General features: G+C 45.9%; 1 protein-coding gene across 19 annotated transcripts in view; it reads left to right on the plus strand.

The window, feature by feature from the left end:
- Positions 1–17,008, plus strand: part of Pcbp3 (poly(rC) binding protein 3) — a 322,999-nt gene that overhangs the window by 255,376 nt on the left and 50,615 nt on the right. For all 19 annotated transcript variants that reach the window (XM_008840452.2, XM_029567084.1, XM_017799974.2 and 16 more), the window contains 4 exons: positions 11,326–11,480; positions 12,996–13,019; positions 14,064–14,096; positions 14,654–14,770. In XM_008840452.2, coding sequence (XP_008838674.1) covers positions 11,412–11,480; positions 12,996–13,019; positions 14,064–14,096; positions 14,654–14,770 — 243 coding nt within the window. In that variant the 5' untranslated portion in view covers positions 11,326–11,411. The remainder of the gene's footprint in view (positions 1–11,325; positions 11,481–12,995; positions 13,020–14,063; positions 14,097–14,653; positions 14,771–17,008) is intronic.

Raw genomic sequence — 17,008 nt, forward strand, 5'->3', positions numbered from 1 at the left:
GCAACTCTTTTGGGTGAGACCCAGAGCGCTCAGAATGGCTGCAGGAAATGACCTTGAACTCTTCTTGTCTAACAAGGCAAGGGGCATGTGCCAGTGACCATTGGGGATTGCTGCCATTCTCCCTTTCCCCAGATGAGAATGATTGTTTTCATTTTTACCTTTGCAGGGTTGAATGAGGGTGATAATGTCAACTGCCAACTTGACAGAATTTAGACTCACCTGGGAGATAGGCCTCTGGACCTGGCTGTGAGGGATTATCTTGATTTTGTTAATTGATATAGGAAGACCCATCTTAAATGTGGTCAGGGCCATTCCCTGGCTGGCTTCCTAGACTGTAAATGGAGAAAGGGAACTGAGCAGCAGTGTGCATTCATCCCTCTTTGTGTATTACTTGTGAGCATGATGCATCCAGCTGCTTCAGGCTCCTCCTGCCTGGATTTCCCCACCATGATGGACTGTGCTTTGAACCATGAGCTGAAATAAATCTCCCTTAAGTTTCTTTTGTTAGGCTATTTATCACAGCAACAGGAAAAGAAACTAAGCCATCTGCAGAGGGTGGTATCTGATTTAAACTTTAACTGGAGATTTATATACCAAAAGGAAGGTGTTACTGAGCAATATTGAAGTTGGGGCCAGATGTGGGGGCATTTTTTTTTAACTTTTAAAAAAACTTTATTGAGAATTTTATACATGCATATAAGGTGTTTTGATCAAATCCACGCCCACCCCCTCCCCTCCAGCACCTCCCATGTCTTCCCAACAAGAGTACAACTTTGTGTACTTTTTCTTCCTTTTTATCTCTCTCTCTTTCTTCCTCTTTTTCTTTCTTGTTCTCTCTCGTTCTCTCTCGCTCTCTTCCCTCTCTCCCTCTTTCTCTTTCTTTCTCTTTCCCTCTCTCCCTCCCTTCATTCCTTCCTTTCCTTTCTCTCTCTCTCTCTCTCTCTCTCTCTCTCTCTCTCTCTCTCTCCTCTCTCTCTCTCTTTCTTTCTTTCTTTTTGTGTCTCTTTTAGGGATTACATAAGAGCTCCCAAATATTTTTGACATTTTTGGCCTTTGGAACAGAGTATGTTGCTAAGAGGCCCAAGGACATTTTGACTTCCAGCCAAGAAACTGGCTACTTTTCTTTGGGGTCTTTTTTACCCTAACTGCCTAGCCAATTCCTACCTCCTATTCTTATCACACCACCCTCTGAAGAGATTAAAAGGTTCATGCTGACATGGATTGCATCAAGGCACTTTCTACTACAATGGAACTTTTTTTTTTAAACTAAAGTAGAACTGTTGGCTACATTGAATGAAGTCTAGAAAGAGAACAGCTCCTCAGATTCCAGACAAGGCCCACGCACAGCCTCCCGAGCAAGAGGGAAGGGCTGAGGTTACTAGTCCCAGACTTGTCATTTTTTGCCTTGACACTTGAATGACAAGGGAGCAGGCCATTTCAAATGCTCACCAAAATCATAGTTGTATAAGTCCTGAACATCTTTCTAATGCTAACTGTGACTGACAAGAGCATTAAATTGTGGAAATACCCGCCCCAGCCTGGATGGCCTCAAGGACATGGATGCATTTTGAGTCTCTCAAGGAGAATGAAGCAGCTAATCAGCTCTGTCGGCTTCCGCTGACATGGCTTCATGCAGCCTGACGTGGGCACTGAGCTGTTAAAAACAATAAGTCAAATTTGGGCTTGCCTGTACCCCCCCCCCGCCCCCACCCCACATTTCTTCCAGACAGCTGAGGCCCTAGGTATAGCCCTGAACAGAGCACAGGTAATGGGGGCTAGCCAAATCTGCTGGTCTTAATGGACACTCGCTGTGGCTGCATGGCCATAGATGTGTTGCTGGAAGTATTCTGTGCCCTTATCCATGTAAGACTGCTCATACTGAAGGACTTAGGGAAAATGTACCCACAGTGGGAATGACTGTTGCTGCAAGGTCCAGGACACCTGTGATCTGTTTCTGCTTTTACCGTGAATTCTACTTCCCTCCCAAGGAAAGCTTTTCCATCGGGACACTGAAAATAGAAAATCCTTCTCTTTCAGTCTGAACCATAAGCCACTAGCTTTCATTTTTTGATCCACATGGAAATAGTATATAATTGGTCTCCTGGTGGCCAAGGGCCTGGCCTGGAGTCTGCCTGCTGACTCTATTCATAGCAACTCCTTGCTCATGTGAAACAGAGGCGAGCCTCCTGTTGAGCTGGGACAGGAAATGTGTGTACACAGACATACATCACCAGGCATACTTGGTGGAAGCTGCTGAACAGTTCTATAGCAGTTCTCACTACAACAGTGTTTATTTTACTAGCATCTGTTGATTTCAATGTTCTTTAAAAGAGGAATGCTTGGCCAATTTGGTTGTCAGAATTTCACTATGATATTACTCGTTATAAACAGATTTTTCCATTTTAATCAATATAAAAATCAGGGTTTGGTTTTGGTCAAAATGGAATACATACCACTTTGTCCTTCCTGCTCATCCATGGTGCCTTGTAGGTAGAATGATGCCAGTGACAACAGACAGACTGGGAAGAAAACTAGGCCCAGTCATAGGGTCCCTGCTTGGACACAGAGGCAGCCCTGCCTAAAAGTACAAACCAGAATATCAGAAAGCAGTGCTGTACTTCCATATGTGGAACAGGGAGGGTCCTGTAGACAGAGCAGAGAGGCCCCACTGTTTGCTTTGCTTTCTGTTTTTTCCATTCCCTGTTGGTTGCTGAAGGCAGTGGTGGCCAGTATACCTAAACACAGAGGAAGGGGTATCTGCCTATATAGCAAAAGGACAAGGCCCAGGGTATGAGGACTACAACCATCACTTCTCTCTGTCAACTCATCCCTGGTCCTGGAAGCAGATGCAGTAGTAAGCAAGGTCAGAAGACTGTCACTTTTCGCCAGGAGGAGCCAGCAGGTATTGGGATCTACCAGAGGATGGGTTTGAGAAAAGTGATCCCTTACTTATGTCCCGTGTAACTCCTTGGATTGAGCGCTTTATGCGTGAATCTGACTGTACATAGCACAGCAAAACCTTTGACAAAAGGACTACAGGGTGATGATCCCCCAGGCTATGTGGACACTGGGCAGCACATGTGGGCCCAACAGAATATCACTGCAAAACCATTCAAAGCTGCACTGACATTGGAACTGCAGCCCATAGGAAGCCATGGGCTTGGCCACCTGGAACTTCTGCTGGTGCAATGAAGTGTCATTTGGCATAAGATTTAAGCAACATTTATAGATGAATCACAATGTTCAGAGTGTCCAAGAGGCTAGTCTAGTGTCCACATTGCCATAAAGAACCAAGAATCTCAACACATGGTGAGAAAGATGATTGGTGGCTGACCCCAGGGCTAGATGATCAGATACTTCAGCTACTGGGAACCAGGACTTACTCTTTTGAAATAAATTTAAAAACAAAAAGTCCCAGAAGAAATAAAAGGTCTGAAAAGAACAAAATGGAGATTTTTAGGACTGAAAAACTAATTAAGTAAGAAATGTATATAACAATGGAGATGACAGGAGCCATCCTGTGACAATCAATGCCAGTTAACTAGGCTGATGAAAAAAACAGATGGGAGAAACTGATTCCAGCCTCAGACTGTGGGGTGAGAGAAGCAATACACACCATTTGCTGTGCATGCGGGAATTACCTCAGAAGACTGTAGTCTGTGTGTTCTGAAAGTCTTAACATTTAAACAGTTGAAATACCATGAAGTATACTTTCTAGCCAGAGTGGAATTGAAATGTACGTCAGTACTCAAAGAGAACTAGAAAATTTCCAAATACTTAGAAATCAAAGCACATTCCCCCTGAATAATCAAAGAATTAATCACTGATCAAAGAATTATCAAAGAAAAGTGATAGGACCAGAAAAATAGAAAAAATGTAAAGGATATAAGTAAATCAGGCCCCTAGAGAAACTGACAGTAAGAAATATATTAAAAAAAGAGGAAAGGTTGAACAGTTCTTTGAGTTTCCATTTGAGGAATCGTAAAGAAAAAGAAAACCAAAGCAACCACGCAGAAGGAAGGAGATTATAAAATAGCCAGAAACTTAGGGAATCAGGAACAAAACCAAGCCTTCCACATTGGAGCTGCTCAAACAAAAGAAAGATAAAGCGGTCATTAAATTCAAGAACTTGATAGGCTAAGATAGGGTTTTGTTTTATGGTGTGGGTTGGGTTCTTTTTTAGGACAGTTTTCCTGGTCTGTTTTACTGGCCTTGAGGAGACCCCTGCCTTTTGTCAGTATGTTACCCCTCTCCTCTGAAAATAGGTGAATTCACACTTCAGGTTGGAGCCTTAAGTGAAACAATGGTCACTTTGGGTGCAGGGGGCCAGATCTCCAGATGCCCTGCTAAGACATGCCTGGGCCTTAAGTGGATGTGGACCTCGGGCACCAGGGTTCTGATTCTATATGCTTTTTCCTAATGTGACTGTGACCATCTCTCATGGAACCCCCACACCCTAAGTCTATACCTCCTCCATTCTGCCTCACCCCTAGCAAATCTCAGTGAGTAAATATAGGAAAAAGCAGGTGAGTGCCTTGGGAGAGTAAGGAGACACAGCTTCAGAACTGGCTTAGGGCCTCAAGGACACTGAAATTCAGTGTTGAGTCCCTTCTATAAAATGGTGCAGTATTGCACGTGATATATTCTTCTGTATATTTATCTTCAAATGACTCAAAAATACCTGAATATAATACAAATATTATATAAATAGTTTGGAAATAATGACAAAAAAATGTACATTTTCAAGACAGGCAAAACTAACATGAGAGAATGATGCTCCAACTGTGCACTGGAGAGACTTAGACTCTAAGCAGCAATGAACAGCAGGATGTGGATTCAGTATTCATGTTAGGCTTGTGGTAAATTCAAATGTTACTTGTAGGAACTTTCTGGAACGCAAACTTTCAAATTGCAGTTGATTAAATCCAAGGATGTGGAACCTGTGGGTATGGATGTCTGACTAGATAATCCTAGATGTACATGAGTATCAAGTACAGAAATCACTAAGTTCTAATTTCAGAGTATTTTGTGAGGCCATGGAATTGAGTTGGACTCAGTAGTCATTGTTATGTTTTCATCTGTTTCTTAAATGAGCCCCCTTTACGCCAGGAGTAGGATTCAGTGGTAAATGAAGGAGACTGCTGTGGTCTGAATGTCTTGAGTGATTTTCCAGAAGCCCATGTATTGGAAACATGGTCGACAGGGACACTGTTGAGGTGGTGGAGTCTGTAAGAGGTAGGGCCTAGTGCAAGGCAAGTTGGGTCATGGGCTCTGCCCATGGAAGGGATTAATGTAGGTTCTCCAGAGTTAGGTCTTTGACAGCAGGTTATGAAGGGAGGCCATCCTATGCCCTTGGCCCGTTTTTGCATGTGGCTATTTCTTCTTTGTTATTCTGCCATATTGTGAGGTAGCTAGAGGCCCTCACTAGGACACCAGAGCTTTGCTGTTTGGAACCTCCAGCCATCAGAATCATGAGCCAGGTAAGCCTCTTTTCCTTTATAAAGTACCAGCTCAATATTTTGTTACAGCAACACAAAACAGACTAACACAGAGAACATGTGACCTCTCCCTACACAGTACAGAGGGGTTCAGGGAGGACCGGCTAATCGCAGAAGAACCTGGTGAAGGTTATAGACCCAGGTAAGATGGAGCTGTTGAGAGTGCTGTCCTCCACAAGTCCCTGAGACATGGATAAGAGCCTCAGCTGACCCCCAAGGCAGCTATCAAGCTGGATTATGGGAGCAGGAGACCATGGTAGATGAAGCCTTAGGGACAGATAGTTGGCTCTAGATTGAGTTGCATGGCAGTGGGAAGATGTACTAGGGTGCCAGTAAGAGGGTGGTATGGTCTGTCCTCAGGTACTAAGAGCTCACTGGGCATCAAGCAGCGTATGCCCCACCATGTATTCCAAAGCAAGAATGGCAAGAGCTAGGGGTACAGCTCAGTGCTTGCTTAACATGGAATCTGATCTCCAGTACCACATACAAAAAAAAGAGTGTCTGGGCATTGACACAGCAGAGTTAAGTAAGGTGTTCTTTTGTAGGTGCCCTTACCAAATGGAAGAAGTTTCCTACATTTCCACCTATGACTTTTTCCTTCCTTCCTTCCTTCCTTCCTTCCTTCCTTCCTTCCTTCCTTCCTTCCTCCTCCCTCCCCTTCCTTCCTTCCTTCCTTCCTTCCTTCCTTCCTCCTTCCTCCTCCCTCCCACCCTTCCTTCCCTTCTAATCTTTGGTAGATATTGGAATGTGTTAAATGCTTTTCTACACCTGTTAATATGACCATGCAGCTTTCCTTCTTTCTTCTGTTAATATGGTGGATTGCAGTGGTTGATTTCCAAATCCTGAACCAGCCTGCATTACTGGAAGATTAGTTACTGTGTATAATTATTTTCATATGTTACTAAGTTTTCATTGTTAATGTTGTATGTACAAAATGATTCAATCAGATTTATTAATATATCCACCACCTCATCTACTTACCTTTTCATGCTGAGAACATTCACTATGGACTCTCATCAATTTTGGGGAATATGATATTGTGAACTATAATGACCATGCTGCACAATAATATCTCATTAGCAAGTGTTCCTCCTGTCTGAAACTTTATGCCCTTTAACCAAATTTTCCAATCCTCCACTCACCTTACACTCTCTGCTTCTGTGAGTTCAACCTTTTAAGATTCCACATTTAAGTCAGGAGTTGTGGTGCACACTTTTATTCCCAGCACCCAGGAGGCAGAAACAGGTGGATCTCTGAGCTTGAGGCCAGCTGGGGTATACAGTGAGATCCTGTCTTAAAAAAAAAAAAAAATTCAATGCCTGGTTTATTTCACTTAATGCCATCCATGATCATCCATGTTATGATGAACGACATGCTCCCCCCCTCCTTTTTGGGCAGATTAGTATTCCATTGTGTGTATGTATCACACTTTCTTTATTAATTCATGAGTTGATGGACACCTAGGTTGATTTCATGTCTTTTTTTTTTTTTGAAGTTTGTGTTTATTGAATTTTTGTGTATTTCATAAAGAACATCTCAATCAATCTTCATTATCTTTATACTCCTGTCCCCACCTGCTCTCATAAGCTCCCCACTGGAGCCCATATGCTCTGTCATCCCTGTGAAGGCCCACTGTGTCAAGTCAGTGTCCCCAAACATTCCCCAGTGCAAGTCCATCCACTGAGGTCTAGTCAGCCTATCTAGAGTCCCTTGTTTTAGGAAGATCAGCTCTTCTTCACCTAGCAGCAATCAGTTGCCAACATTCCTTCAGATAAGATTGAGGCCTGCTGTTCATTTTCCCAGTTCTATGCTGGGCTTTTGTCTGCCTGAGTTTGCATGGGACTTGTATATGCTGACATCTTTACCATAGAATCATATGAGCAGGGATTTCATGTCTTGACTGTTGTGGATTTGGATATGTGTCCAAGAATGGGATTGCCAAGTCATATGGTAGTGCTCCTTCTTATTTTTACTATTTTCCGTAATGGCCTTACTGATTACATTGCCACCAATACCATACAGGGTCCCTTTCCTTCCTTGGCAACTTAACCTTTACTCTCTTGATGACAGCCATTAAAGGGTTGAGGTAGTATCTCATTGTGGTTTTCATTTACATTTCTCTAATTTGCATTTCTCTTCTGTTGAGAAGTATGTATTGAAGTCCTTGCTATCCTATCCATATCTATTTTAAGATGTCCTCTCTATCAGAGGTTTGGGTCCTAGATGTTTTCTCCCATTCTGCTGATAGTTTTCTTTGCTAGACAGAAGCTTTTTATCTATTTTTGCTTTTTGTTTCCTGTGCTTTTGGGATCATTTAAAAAAAATCATTCTTATTTAAAGATTATAGATATTATAGGGTACACTTTGCCAGATCACGTTTTATAAAAGCTATATACCCCTTAAGGTATGCCTCAGCAGGCCCAGCACATCCCAGGGATTGAATGAGGGGGTCTCTGCAGCTGTGGTCATTCTTTCTGGGGCTGACAGCCCAGGCTGGCTGCATACAGTGACTGAGAAGAGTCTTCAGGAGGGCCCATCCTCAGGCCTGCCTACTTCGTCAACAATATCCCCCACACTCAGACAGCTTTCCGTCGCCTTTCTCTCTTTCATGCTTTCGTATTCTTGATGACTGTTACCTCTGCTTGCCTTTCTCTCTTTCTTTGTTGTTGGCTGTCTTCACAGGAGTGCAAAGTTTATCTCTAAGCCAGTGCAAGCAGTTGGTTATCCTGTGTGCTGGTGGAGCCAGTTCTAAGAGCAGTAAGTGTCCAGGTAGCTCCCAACTGAACCTTAGAAGGAGGGTATTCTAGTTTGCTATTGCTGTGATGAAAACGCTGACCAAAACCAACTTGGGGAGGAAAGGGTTTATTTGACTTACAGCACAATCCATTATCAGGGGAAGCCAAGGCAGAAACTCAGGGCAGGAACCTGGAGCACAGACCATGGAGGAATGCTGCTTACTGGTTTGCTTGCCTGGCCTCTGCTCAGCCTGCTTTCTTATATAATACAGGACGACCACCTGTCCAGGGATAGCACCACCCACAGTGGGCTTGACCCTCTCACATCACTCAACAGTGAAGAAAATGTCACGGCCACAGGCCAATCCAAGGGAGACAGTTGCTCAATTGAGAGTCCCTCTAAGCAGGTGTGTCAAGTTCACAACTAAAGGTATCCAGCACAGAGGGGCTTCCTAGTTCTGAGGCAAGAGTCTGGCCAGTACAGAAGCCCACAGTGGAGTCTCTGGAAAAAGAACAGATGACAATAGGAAGCATTCACCCTCAGGCCTGTGGATTTGGGCTTGACTCTACTGTGAGCGGGAGAGGAAGGTCAGTGTTGGTTGTCTGGGCACCACTGCTACCTTGCTGCTCCTGAGCACAGGGAGGATTGACACAGGATTCTGCATCCAGGTTACAGGAGAGCTGAAAGATTTGCTAATGAATAGGATGGGATGAGAAAGATAGACATTTGACTTGGGCAGTTGAATAGAGACAGGCAGGCAGGTCTGAAAAGATAGGGGTTCCATTTGTTGCACATATCAAATGCCATGTCAGAAATCTATGCACCTATCTCAGACAACTGTCCTGGGAGTTCAGGTGTAGGGCGTGTGCTGGATTAAGGCTTATCTCTAGATGCTATCCATAATGTGACATTTAAAACCACAGCTGACCAAGTGTAGCCCAGACCCCTTTGCTGCTGGCTGTCTTGGAATTCGCCCTAGCCAAGCAACTCTTACCCTTTATGCCTTAAGAAAATACCCTGGTCTCTCCACACTTCAGTCCTTAACGCCATTGTGTTTGTTTCTCCTCTGCCTCTGATTGAGTATCTTACATCCCCAACACTGAAGAGAACAGAGAGATGAACTAAAAGGCCACAAGAGCAGGGATGAGCCTCAGGAGGGGAGGGGGCTCCCAACCCTAAGAGAGAAGGGGTCCCAGGTGGGCCCAGCAGTCTGGTGTGCCTCGAGAGACGTGTGCAGAGTAGTGCACTGCATTCCTTTTGGAAGCTGCTTTGTCTCTTTATTCTCTAGTAGCCACGAAGTTCTGGGTAGCCAGGTCAGTGAAGGCTGGGTGAAGGCAAGGCCTGGGACAGTCTCATGTCATCATAAACAGCAGGTACTGTGGGGTCAGCTAGGGGCTTGTTCACTCCAGCCCTGCCAAGAACTCTGGCTTCTGAACTGTGACAGAAACAGGGTTGTTTCTTTAGATCCACATCTTGAATCTCAGGGAACATCTACTTCACAGGACAGCTCCTCACTCCTGCAGTCTACAGAGCGTCATTCTCTCCCTCACCTGCCCTCCTCCTCTCCCCTCCCCTGTGTCCCATCCTGGGATGCAGAAAGGCACTGGCCCAAGTGACTGATTGCTGCTGACAGTCTGGAGCCAGAAGCACCCGGGGCAGGCACTGACCCACTTTCTCTTTCCTGGGCTGCAAATATTTATATAACAGATGGCCAGAGGGCCCTGCTGTCCCCCTGGTGGGTAAGAGATGTCTTTAATTAAAAAGGCAACCTGGGCCCCAGACTGGCCACAGTGTTATCCAGTTTGTATACCTGATAAATAAACCTTAGCAAAAACAGGAATCTGTAAAGAGGGCTTTGCTTATCACAGGGTATTTGTATATAAATATGTGTTGCTTGATACTACATCAGTCACCTGAACTAGATGTTCTTTTCCTTTCTAAGACCTTTCTTCACGAGCTCCAGCATTCCTCAGGGCCTGTATAAATGTCCTGGTCAGTAAATCTTTACATTTGCTTGTGCTTTTTGCACAGAACAGCCAGCTGACACATGAGGTATTAATTTCCAAAGAGCTTCTCAAGCCCACCCAGTAGAGTTGAAGTCTAGCATGCCCTATTTGCCTTCTCCCTTGTCTGGCAGCCTCAGAATAGAATGGACAGCTCATGTCTATTCTAAAACCCTTGTGATAGCCACTCCTTCCATTCTTCTGTCCTCCCTGACTTTTACTGCCATCTTCTAGCCCTTCCTAGGATGTGTGTCCGTCTAGCCAGCATGGCTGGCACCTCCCTGGTGGGGGTGAGCTGTTGTCTCCTTTGTGTGCTCCCTTAGAAGTGACAGGCCTGGAGCCCATGAAGAACTTGGTGCTGAGGATTACTCACCAGGAGAGCCTGGTCCCATGTCACCCACAGTAGCACAAAGTCATCATGTCACTTTCCTATAAACACTCTCATTACAACCTATAATCTATCTTTGCCTGCAAGTAATAAATCAAAGCCTTAATTTATGTGAGCTAGCCATTAGAGACTGTCCACAGAAAGCATGCAAATAGCATAGACCAGCACTGTGTAGGAAAGTCGTCTATCTTCTGAGGGTTTTAGTGGGAGAACATCAGCAGTGTTCAGTGGCCAGAGATTGAGTCAACATTAGGGAAGATTGTTCTTGATTGCGTACAAAGGGACTTGAGTAGAGAAGCCATTTTTGCTCCTTGAGGGCAAAGAGAGCCCCTCAGGGAGGTGGGTCATGGCATCCTGGGGGCTATTCCCTGGTATGACAGGAAGATGAACAGAAGAAACACTAGAAGAATGGAGGCTCACCAGGCAGGTAGCCCAGCATTGGCTCTCCTGGGGCTCCTTAAGCTTTCTGGCCCCTAGGAGAGATACTGTTTATGGTGGAGGAAACTGAGGCCAGAGAGTTTAAGTGATTGTCCCATGATCATGTGGTTAGGTAAGACCAGAACCCTGCCCTGGTGGGCTCTGTCTGTTTTGGTGACAGTGGCATACTTACTCCCTTGAAGGCTGAGTTTCCTACAGGCTAGGAGGTGGTTCTAGAACTGGAGAAAGCACCCACGATCACAAGTGTGCATTCTTGTTCCAGGTGACGCCATCTGGGCCCCAGCTGTCCTTCCTCACAGCACCCTCAGCACCTTAGGCCACCACCCAGAACTACATTTTGGGAGAAAGATGGAATCCAAGGTCTCAGAAGGTGGCCTGAACGTAACCCTGACCATCCGCCTGTTGATGCATGGAAAGGTAGATGTGGAACAGAAAGCAGGGTGCCTCCTGCCAGGGGTTTGCTCTGCACTTCTTATTCTAGACCCTCTCAGACTTACAAAACTATTGCAAATATAGTCTAAACTATACTTTTCTCAGAACTGCTCAAGACTGTGGTTGACCTCATGCCTGTCACTAAATACCCTAGTGCCTGTTTCCTACAAGCAGGAGACTGCCCCACATAGCCAGTGTTCACATCTCTCCACCCTGCCCAACAGGACAGGCATTAGACAAGCTCATCCTGCCCTGAGAAATCTAGCCCCCAGCATCTGTTCAGGGTCTCCAGCTGGTCCAGAACTGGGCACAGAAAGAGCAATGTTGGAGTATTCAGATTCCCAGAAAACATGTCCTCTTGTAGGGTAGGTGGGTACACCCAGAAGTCCCTATTTGTGGTGGAGAGAGTACCCTTACCTTCCTTCTCCTAGTACATCCCCAGATAGGACTGTCTATAGATCAGCCTCTACTTCCTGTGATAGGAGGGCCACAGCTGCCCCCACCCCCCGGAATGTTTCCTGAGCCTGTGCTGCGGCCTCCACATGGTTTACCAGCAGCTCTGGGTTGCTGAGAGCATAGTTGTAGTGAGAAAAGCAGGTCAGATTTTGAAAAAGGTTGTTCTCCATAGCTCCTGCTGTGACTGCTTGCCCAGGTGATCATACATCCCACAGGCATTGAGGTACAGGACATTGAGGTACAGGACTGCTACAGCTGTGCCAATGCTTCTTCAAGTGCCCTGCCTTGAAAAGCAAGCCATAGCAGCAGCAGTGCAGTGTTCTTACGTCACAGACTCCGGGATGGGTTACTGTATCCCTTCTGTTTGTGGCAGAATTTCCTTGAGGCCTTACTTGTCTGGGTGGCCTTCCCTCCTTGTTTATCTGGAAAACAGCTGACCATGTCCTCCTCCCAGGCTGTTTGTTGATCAAGTTCAGCTCTGCCTCTGTCCAGCCGTGACCAAATGGTCACAGAGGAGATAAACAGCCCAACGCAGATGCAGCCTCTTGACACTACTTTAAATTCTCCTACAGGGCAGAGCTATGGCTCAGGGGTAAAGGCTCTGGTTCCATCCACAATACTCTAAAAAAAAATTAATTCTCAGGGGCTGGAGAAATGGCTTAGCGGTTAAGAGCACTGACTGCTCTTGCAGAGGACCTGGGTTCGATTCCCAGCACCCACATGGTGGCTACAAACCATTCTTAACTCCAGTTCCAGGGGAATCCAAAGCCCTCTTCTGACCTCCGCGGCATTCGAACTGGCCTTAACTCCAGTTGCAGGGGACTCTGAAGCCCTCTTCTGACCTCCATGGCATTGCATGACATGGGTGCACTCACATACATGCAGGCAATATGCTCATACACAAAAAAATAAAAATAATAAAATATTTTTTAAAAATTAATTCTCCTTTCATGTTAGGAAGATAGGCTATTTTTTGAAGCATTAGCCCCAGAGTATTTTCCTCTTAAACTCTATGACATCTTTTGTGATTTTCTTTTTCTACAGGAAGTTGGAAGCATCATTGGGAAGGTAATTATTGAATGAACAATGTCTGTCTCAGGGTCTCTACTGCAAGGGGATAGCAAAGACAGCAGCAGTGCCTGGTGCTGATTGGCATCATCAAGTACACAACCCTTGTCAGGTTCAAAGTGCTGTGCTGGAGGAAGTCAAGGTCCCAGGGACCTCTGCCCTGGTAGCCCTGTTAACACCCTCCTTACTTTACACTGCAATACCATGAGGTTGGTTCCTGGCTCTGGTCAAGCCAAGTGAGGAGTGTTCTCTGTTGGCCCTGGCAAGGCTCTAACTGGTCACTATGATGGCTTACTCTCACTGTGGTGGCTGGTACATCTTCTAGGCTTCATACCCTGGAAAGTATTACTGTGCTTGTACTCTTCAGCAGCCCTATAATCTGAACAATCTCCAGAAGCGTAGTAATTCCTCTTTATCCACCAGAAATAAAAGGCACATTCCCACAGGGGAAAGGATCAATTGGAAACCTGATTTTTGATGGAGGAAAGGCTGGGGGGCCAGACACTGCCCTCCTGGTATGCTGAATTTTTGCCATCTCTGGTGACCCTGCACCTGTGTTTAGTGGGGGAACTTCTAACTGCTCAGGGTCCCAACTCTTTCCCAATATTTGTCTTTGGAAAGAACATCTCAGAGAGTCACCACCCATGAAACAGGGTATTTGAACCATGTTTGAATACTCTCTTACTGGACATCCTTTGGCACATAGACCCATCCTGGTACCATGTTTGTGGTACCTCTGTGCAAATAGGCCTGAGTCCAAGCAGAGTCTGCCCACTTGGCCAGCTATGCCCTGGGTAACTGAACCCATCTTCCCATTGCCTCGGTTTCCTCACCTGAAGCACCCCCAGCTTGTATGAGAACTGTCTGGCCCAGCAAGTAAAGAGACTCATGGAGTAGGCAAGAATGGAGAACAGACTGGAAGTAGGCAGTGCCCCACCATCCTCTCTGTATTGGCAGCTCCTGGCATCCAGGGCTGTACCATGTGCTTTCTGTGTATCCGGTACCTGGTAGTGACAGATTTCCCTATCTGTGTCTCCATTTTAGAAAGGAGAAACAGTGAAGAAAATGCGTGAAGAGGTGAGTGTGATTTTCCTTGAATGATACCCTATGTCCAGGTCAATTTGTCCATGCCATGAGGGTTTCAGAGCACTGCCTGTGGCTCTCATGGACCTGCCATGTCCTGCATCCTGCGTCGGAGATGATGGGACACAGAGTAATCGTCTCTGACATGAAGCACACACAGAGTTCGGATGCATAGGGCACAGGCTTTCTTAAGGATCACTGGGATTCTTGCTAATTAAAATTCCACTCTGGTAGGGCATTTTGTCACATGCCTGTAATCCCAGCACATGAGAAGCAGAGGCAGAAAGATTAGAAGTTCAAGGCCATTCTTGACTACATAGGGAGTTTGAGGCCAGTTTGGCTACATGAGACGCTGTTTCAAAAAACAATAAAACCTTAAATTTTCCTCTCAGAAGGGGATTATTGGCAAGGATTTCACTGTTTAGAATGAGATTTGTAAACATGGGTCAGCACTAGTGTCTGTGCCTGATATCTGCAGGCATGGAGAACCCAAGCCCACACTAGACAGTTTTCGTCTGTCACCAGCTACATTTCCTCTACTCTCACCTTAGAGTGGCGCCAGGATCAACATCTCGGAGGGAAACTGCCCAGAGAGAATCGTGACCATTACGGGCCCAACTGATGCCATCTTCAAGGCCTTTGCTATGATCGCATACAAGTTTGAGGAGGTAAGGCCAAAGTACATCTGCATGAGGCCTGGTTCCAACTGGCTCCCTGGCCCATTCAACTGTTTGCTTCACCTGGTTGTGGCACTGACCCAGCCCTCCCAGGATGTCCTACTGGGTGACAAGACTGCCTTTTACTTCTGTGCTCCCAGTGCTCACCCAGGGAGGAGCGAGCACCTTTCCTTTCTCCTAAAGCTGGGCATCTCTACTGGCACATTGGAGAAGCCCACCTCTTTTGTGTTTCCCAGACCACATTCCCAAGCATCATGCACCACCTCAGAACACATGTCTCCTACTGGGCACATACCTGCTGCTGACATCAGGCTGTATTCACAGTCCAGCATGGCCCTAGATGAGGCCCTGGTGGCATACCTTTGGTTCTCAGTCACACACTCTGCGATAGTCCACCTCCCCAGAGATTTTAGGTAGCTGTGCATTAGCTGGAGCTAGATGTGTATTTTTATGCAGGGTATGTATACATATGTGTACACAGTACTTCTGTGTTTCTCAGCTACTATCCTTGTGTTCTTGTTGTTTCCATTTAATGTTGTTATTCATAGATGGTGTTCAAGCTGATGTGTGGGTGGATAGGTAGATTGGTAGATGATGGATGGATGGATGGATGGATGGATGGATGGATGGAATGGATGGATGGATGGATGGATATTTCTGTATAATTGAGGGGTGATCATCAAATTATGGGGTGTATTTTGTGGTGATAAACAGAGATCCCTTTAAATGTGAACAAGCAGACTGTGTATGCAGAGCTTGCTACAGCAAGGGATCAGCCTCCATCATTTATCACAGGTAAGTAGGGGAGAGGACTACCACATAATAGACAGAGGGAAGGTTCCAGGTATGCTCTAGGAAAGCTGTGCGTATGGGATCTGGAGGTAACTCTGACAGTTAGGCTTCATGTGAGAGTCCTGAGAGCAAGCATTTGCTTTCTTTGGTGATCCCCAAGTTGGAATTGGGAGGAAGCTTTAGGGAAACTATGATCACCCACCCAAGTCCTAACTGTTCTGGGTTGAAGCTATGGAGGCTGCAATAACACTAGTGTCTATAGCACTACAGCACAGGCCAGGACCTGTGACCTGACCATCACCAGTTTGCATGTTCAGTTTCTCATTTGCCCTTGCAAGAGGCTAACCAACGAGGAAATGCTTTAGAGCAAACCCTCACCAGGCAGGGTTCAGCTGTCCTGGTGGCCACCTATGCTGCAAGAATGCCTTTATTTTTTTGTTTCTGTGTCACCATGGTCATCATGTGCTAAGTGAGTGATTGCATAAAGCATGTAGGATTATGGGTAGAAGCCCATCACAGCCTCTGTGACAGAAGCAAAAGCAATTTATAGACCCTGAAAGGCATGTTGAATCCAAGATCTCTGGCATCCAAGTCAAGAGAACCATCCAGAGGCCATGAGGCTCAATATTGGAGACTATGTTGGATAGCTTTAGTGTCAACTTGACACACCTGGGTTGAGGGAGCCTCAATTGGGGAATTGCCTTCATTGGACTGGCCTGTGGTCATGTATGTGGGGCCTTCTTGACTGCTGAGTGATGTGGGAGGGCCCAGCCCACTGTGGGCGGTGCCACCCCTGGGCAGGTGGGCCTGTGTTGCATGAAAAAGCAGGCTGAGCAGGGGCCAGGGGAGCAAGCCAGTAAACAGTGTTCCTCCATGGCTTGTGGTCCAGATCCTGCCTCCAGGTGCCTGCCCTGAGTTCCTACCTTGGGCTCCCGGATGAACTGTGACCTGGGATATGTAAGATAAATAAACCCTTTCCTCCCCAAGTTGGTTTTGGTCAGTGTTTTGTCACAGCAATGAAGAGACAAACTAGGATAGAAATTGGTACCAAAGAGTGGGATATTGCTGTGACAGACCTGACCTTGGTATTTTTAGGAGGATTGTGGAAGCATTCTGAACTTTGGGCTGGAAAAGCCGTTGCGTGCTCAGAGTTTGTTGCTGTGGCGCTTGGAGCAGTTATGTTGAAAGAGTTGTGGATGATGGAGGCCTGGCTTGTGAAGCTTCAAAGGAAAGCAGAGACTCTATCAGGGCTGTCTGTGTGAGATTTTTGGATTGAGAATCTGTGAGTTCTGGTCGGCTGGGACTGAAGAATTGGTTGTGGTTAAGAAGAGACCAGAACCTGAAGGAAAACCTTTGCTTTACTGGGACAATTGATGCTGGTTAGCTGGGGCTGAAAAATCAGCTGTAAGTAACAAGAGACCAGCATCACTGAGGTGA

The sequence above is a fragment of the Nannospalax galili genome, unplaced genomic scaffold (genome assembly GCF_000622305.1).
Source record: "Nannospalax galili isolate Female #2095 unplaced genomic scaffold, S.galili_v1.0 scaffold619, whole genome shotgun sequence".
Classification (NCBI taxonomy): domain Eukaryota; kingdom Metazoa; phylum Chordata; class Mammalia; order Rodentia; family Spalacidae; genus Nannospalax; species Nannospalax galili.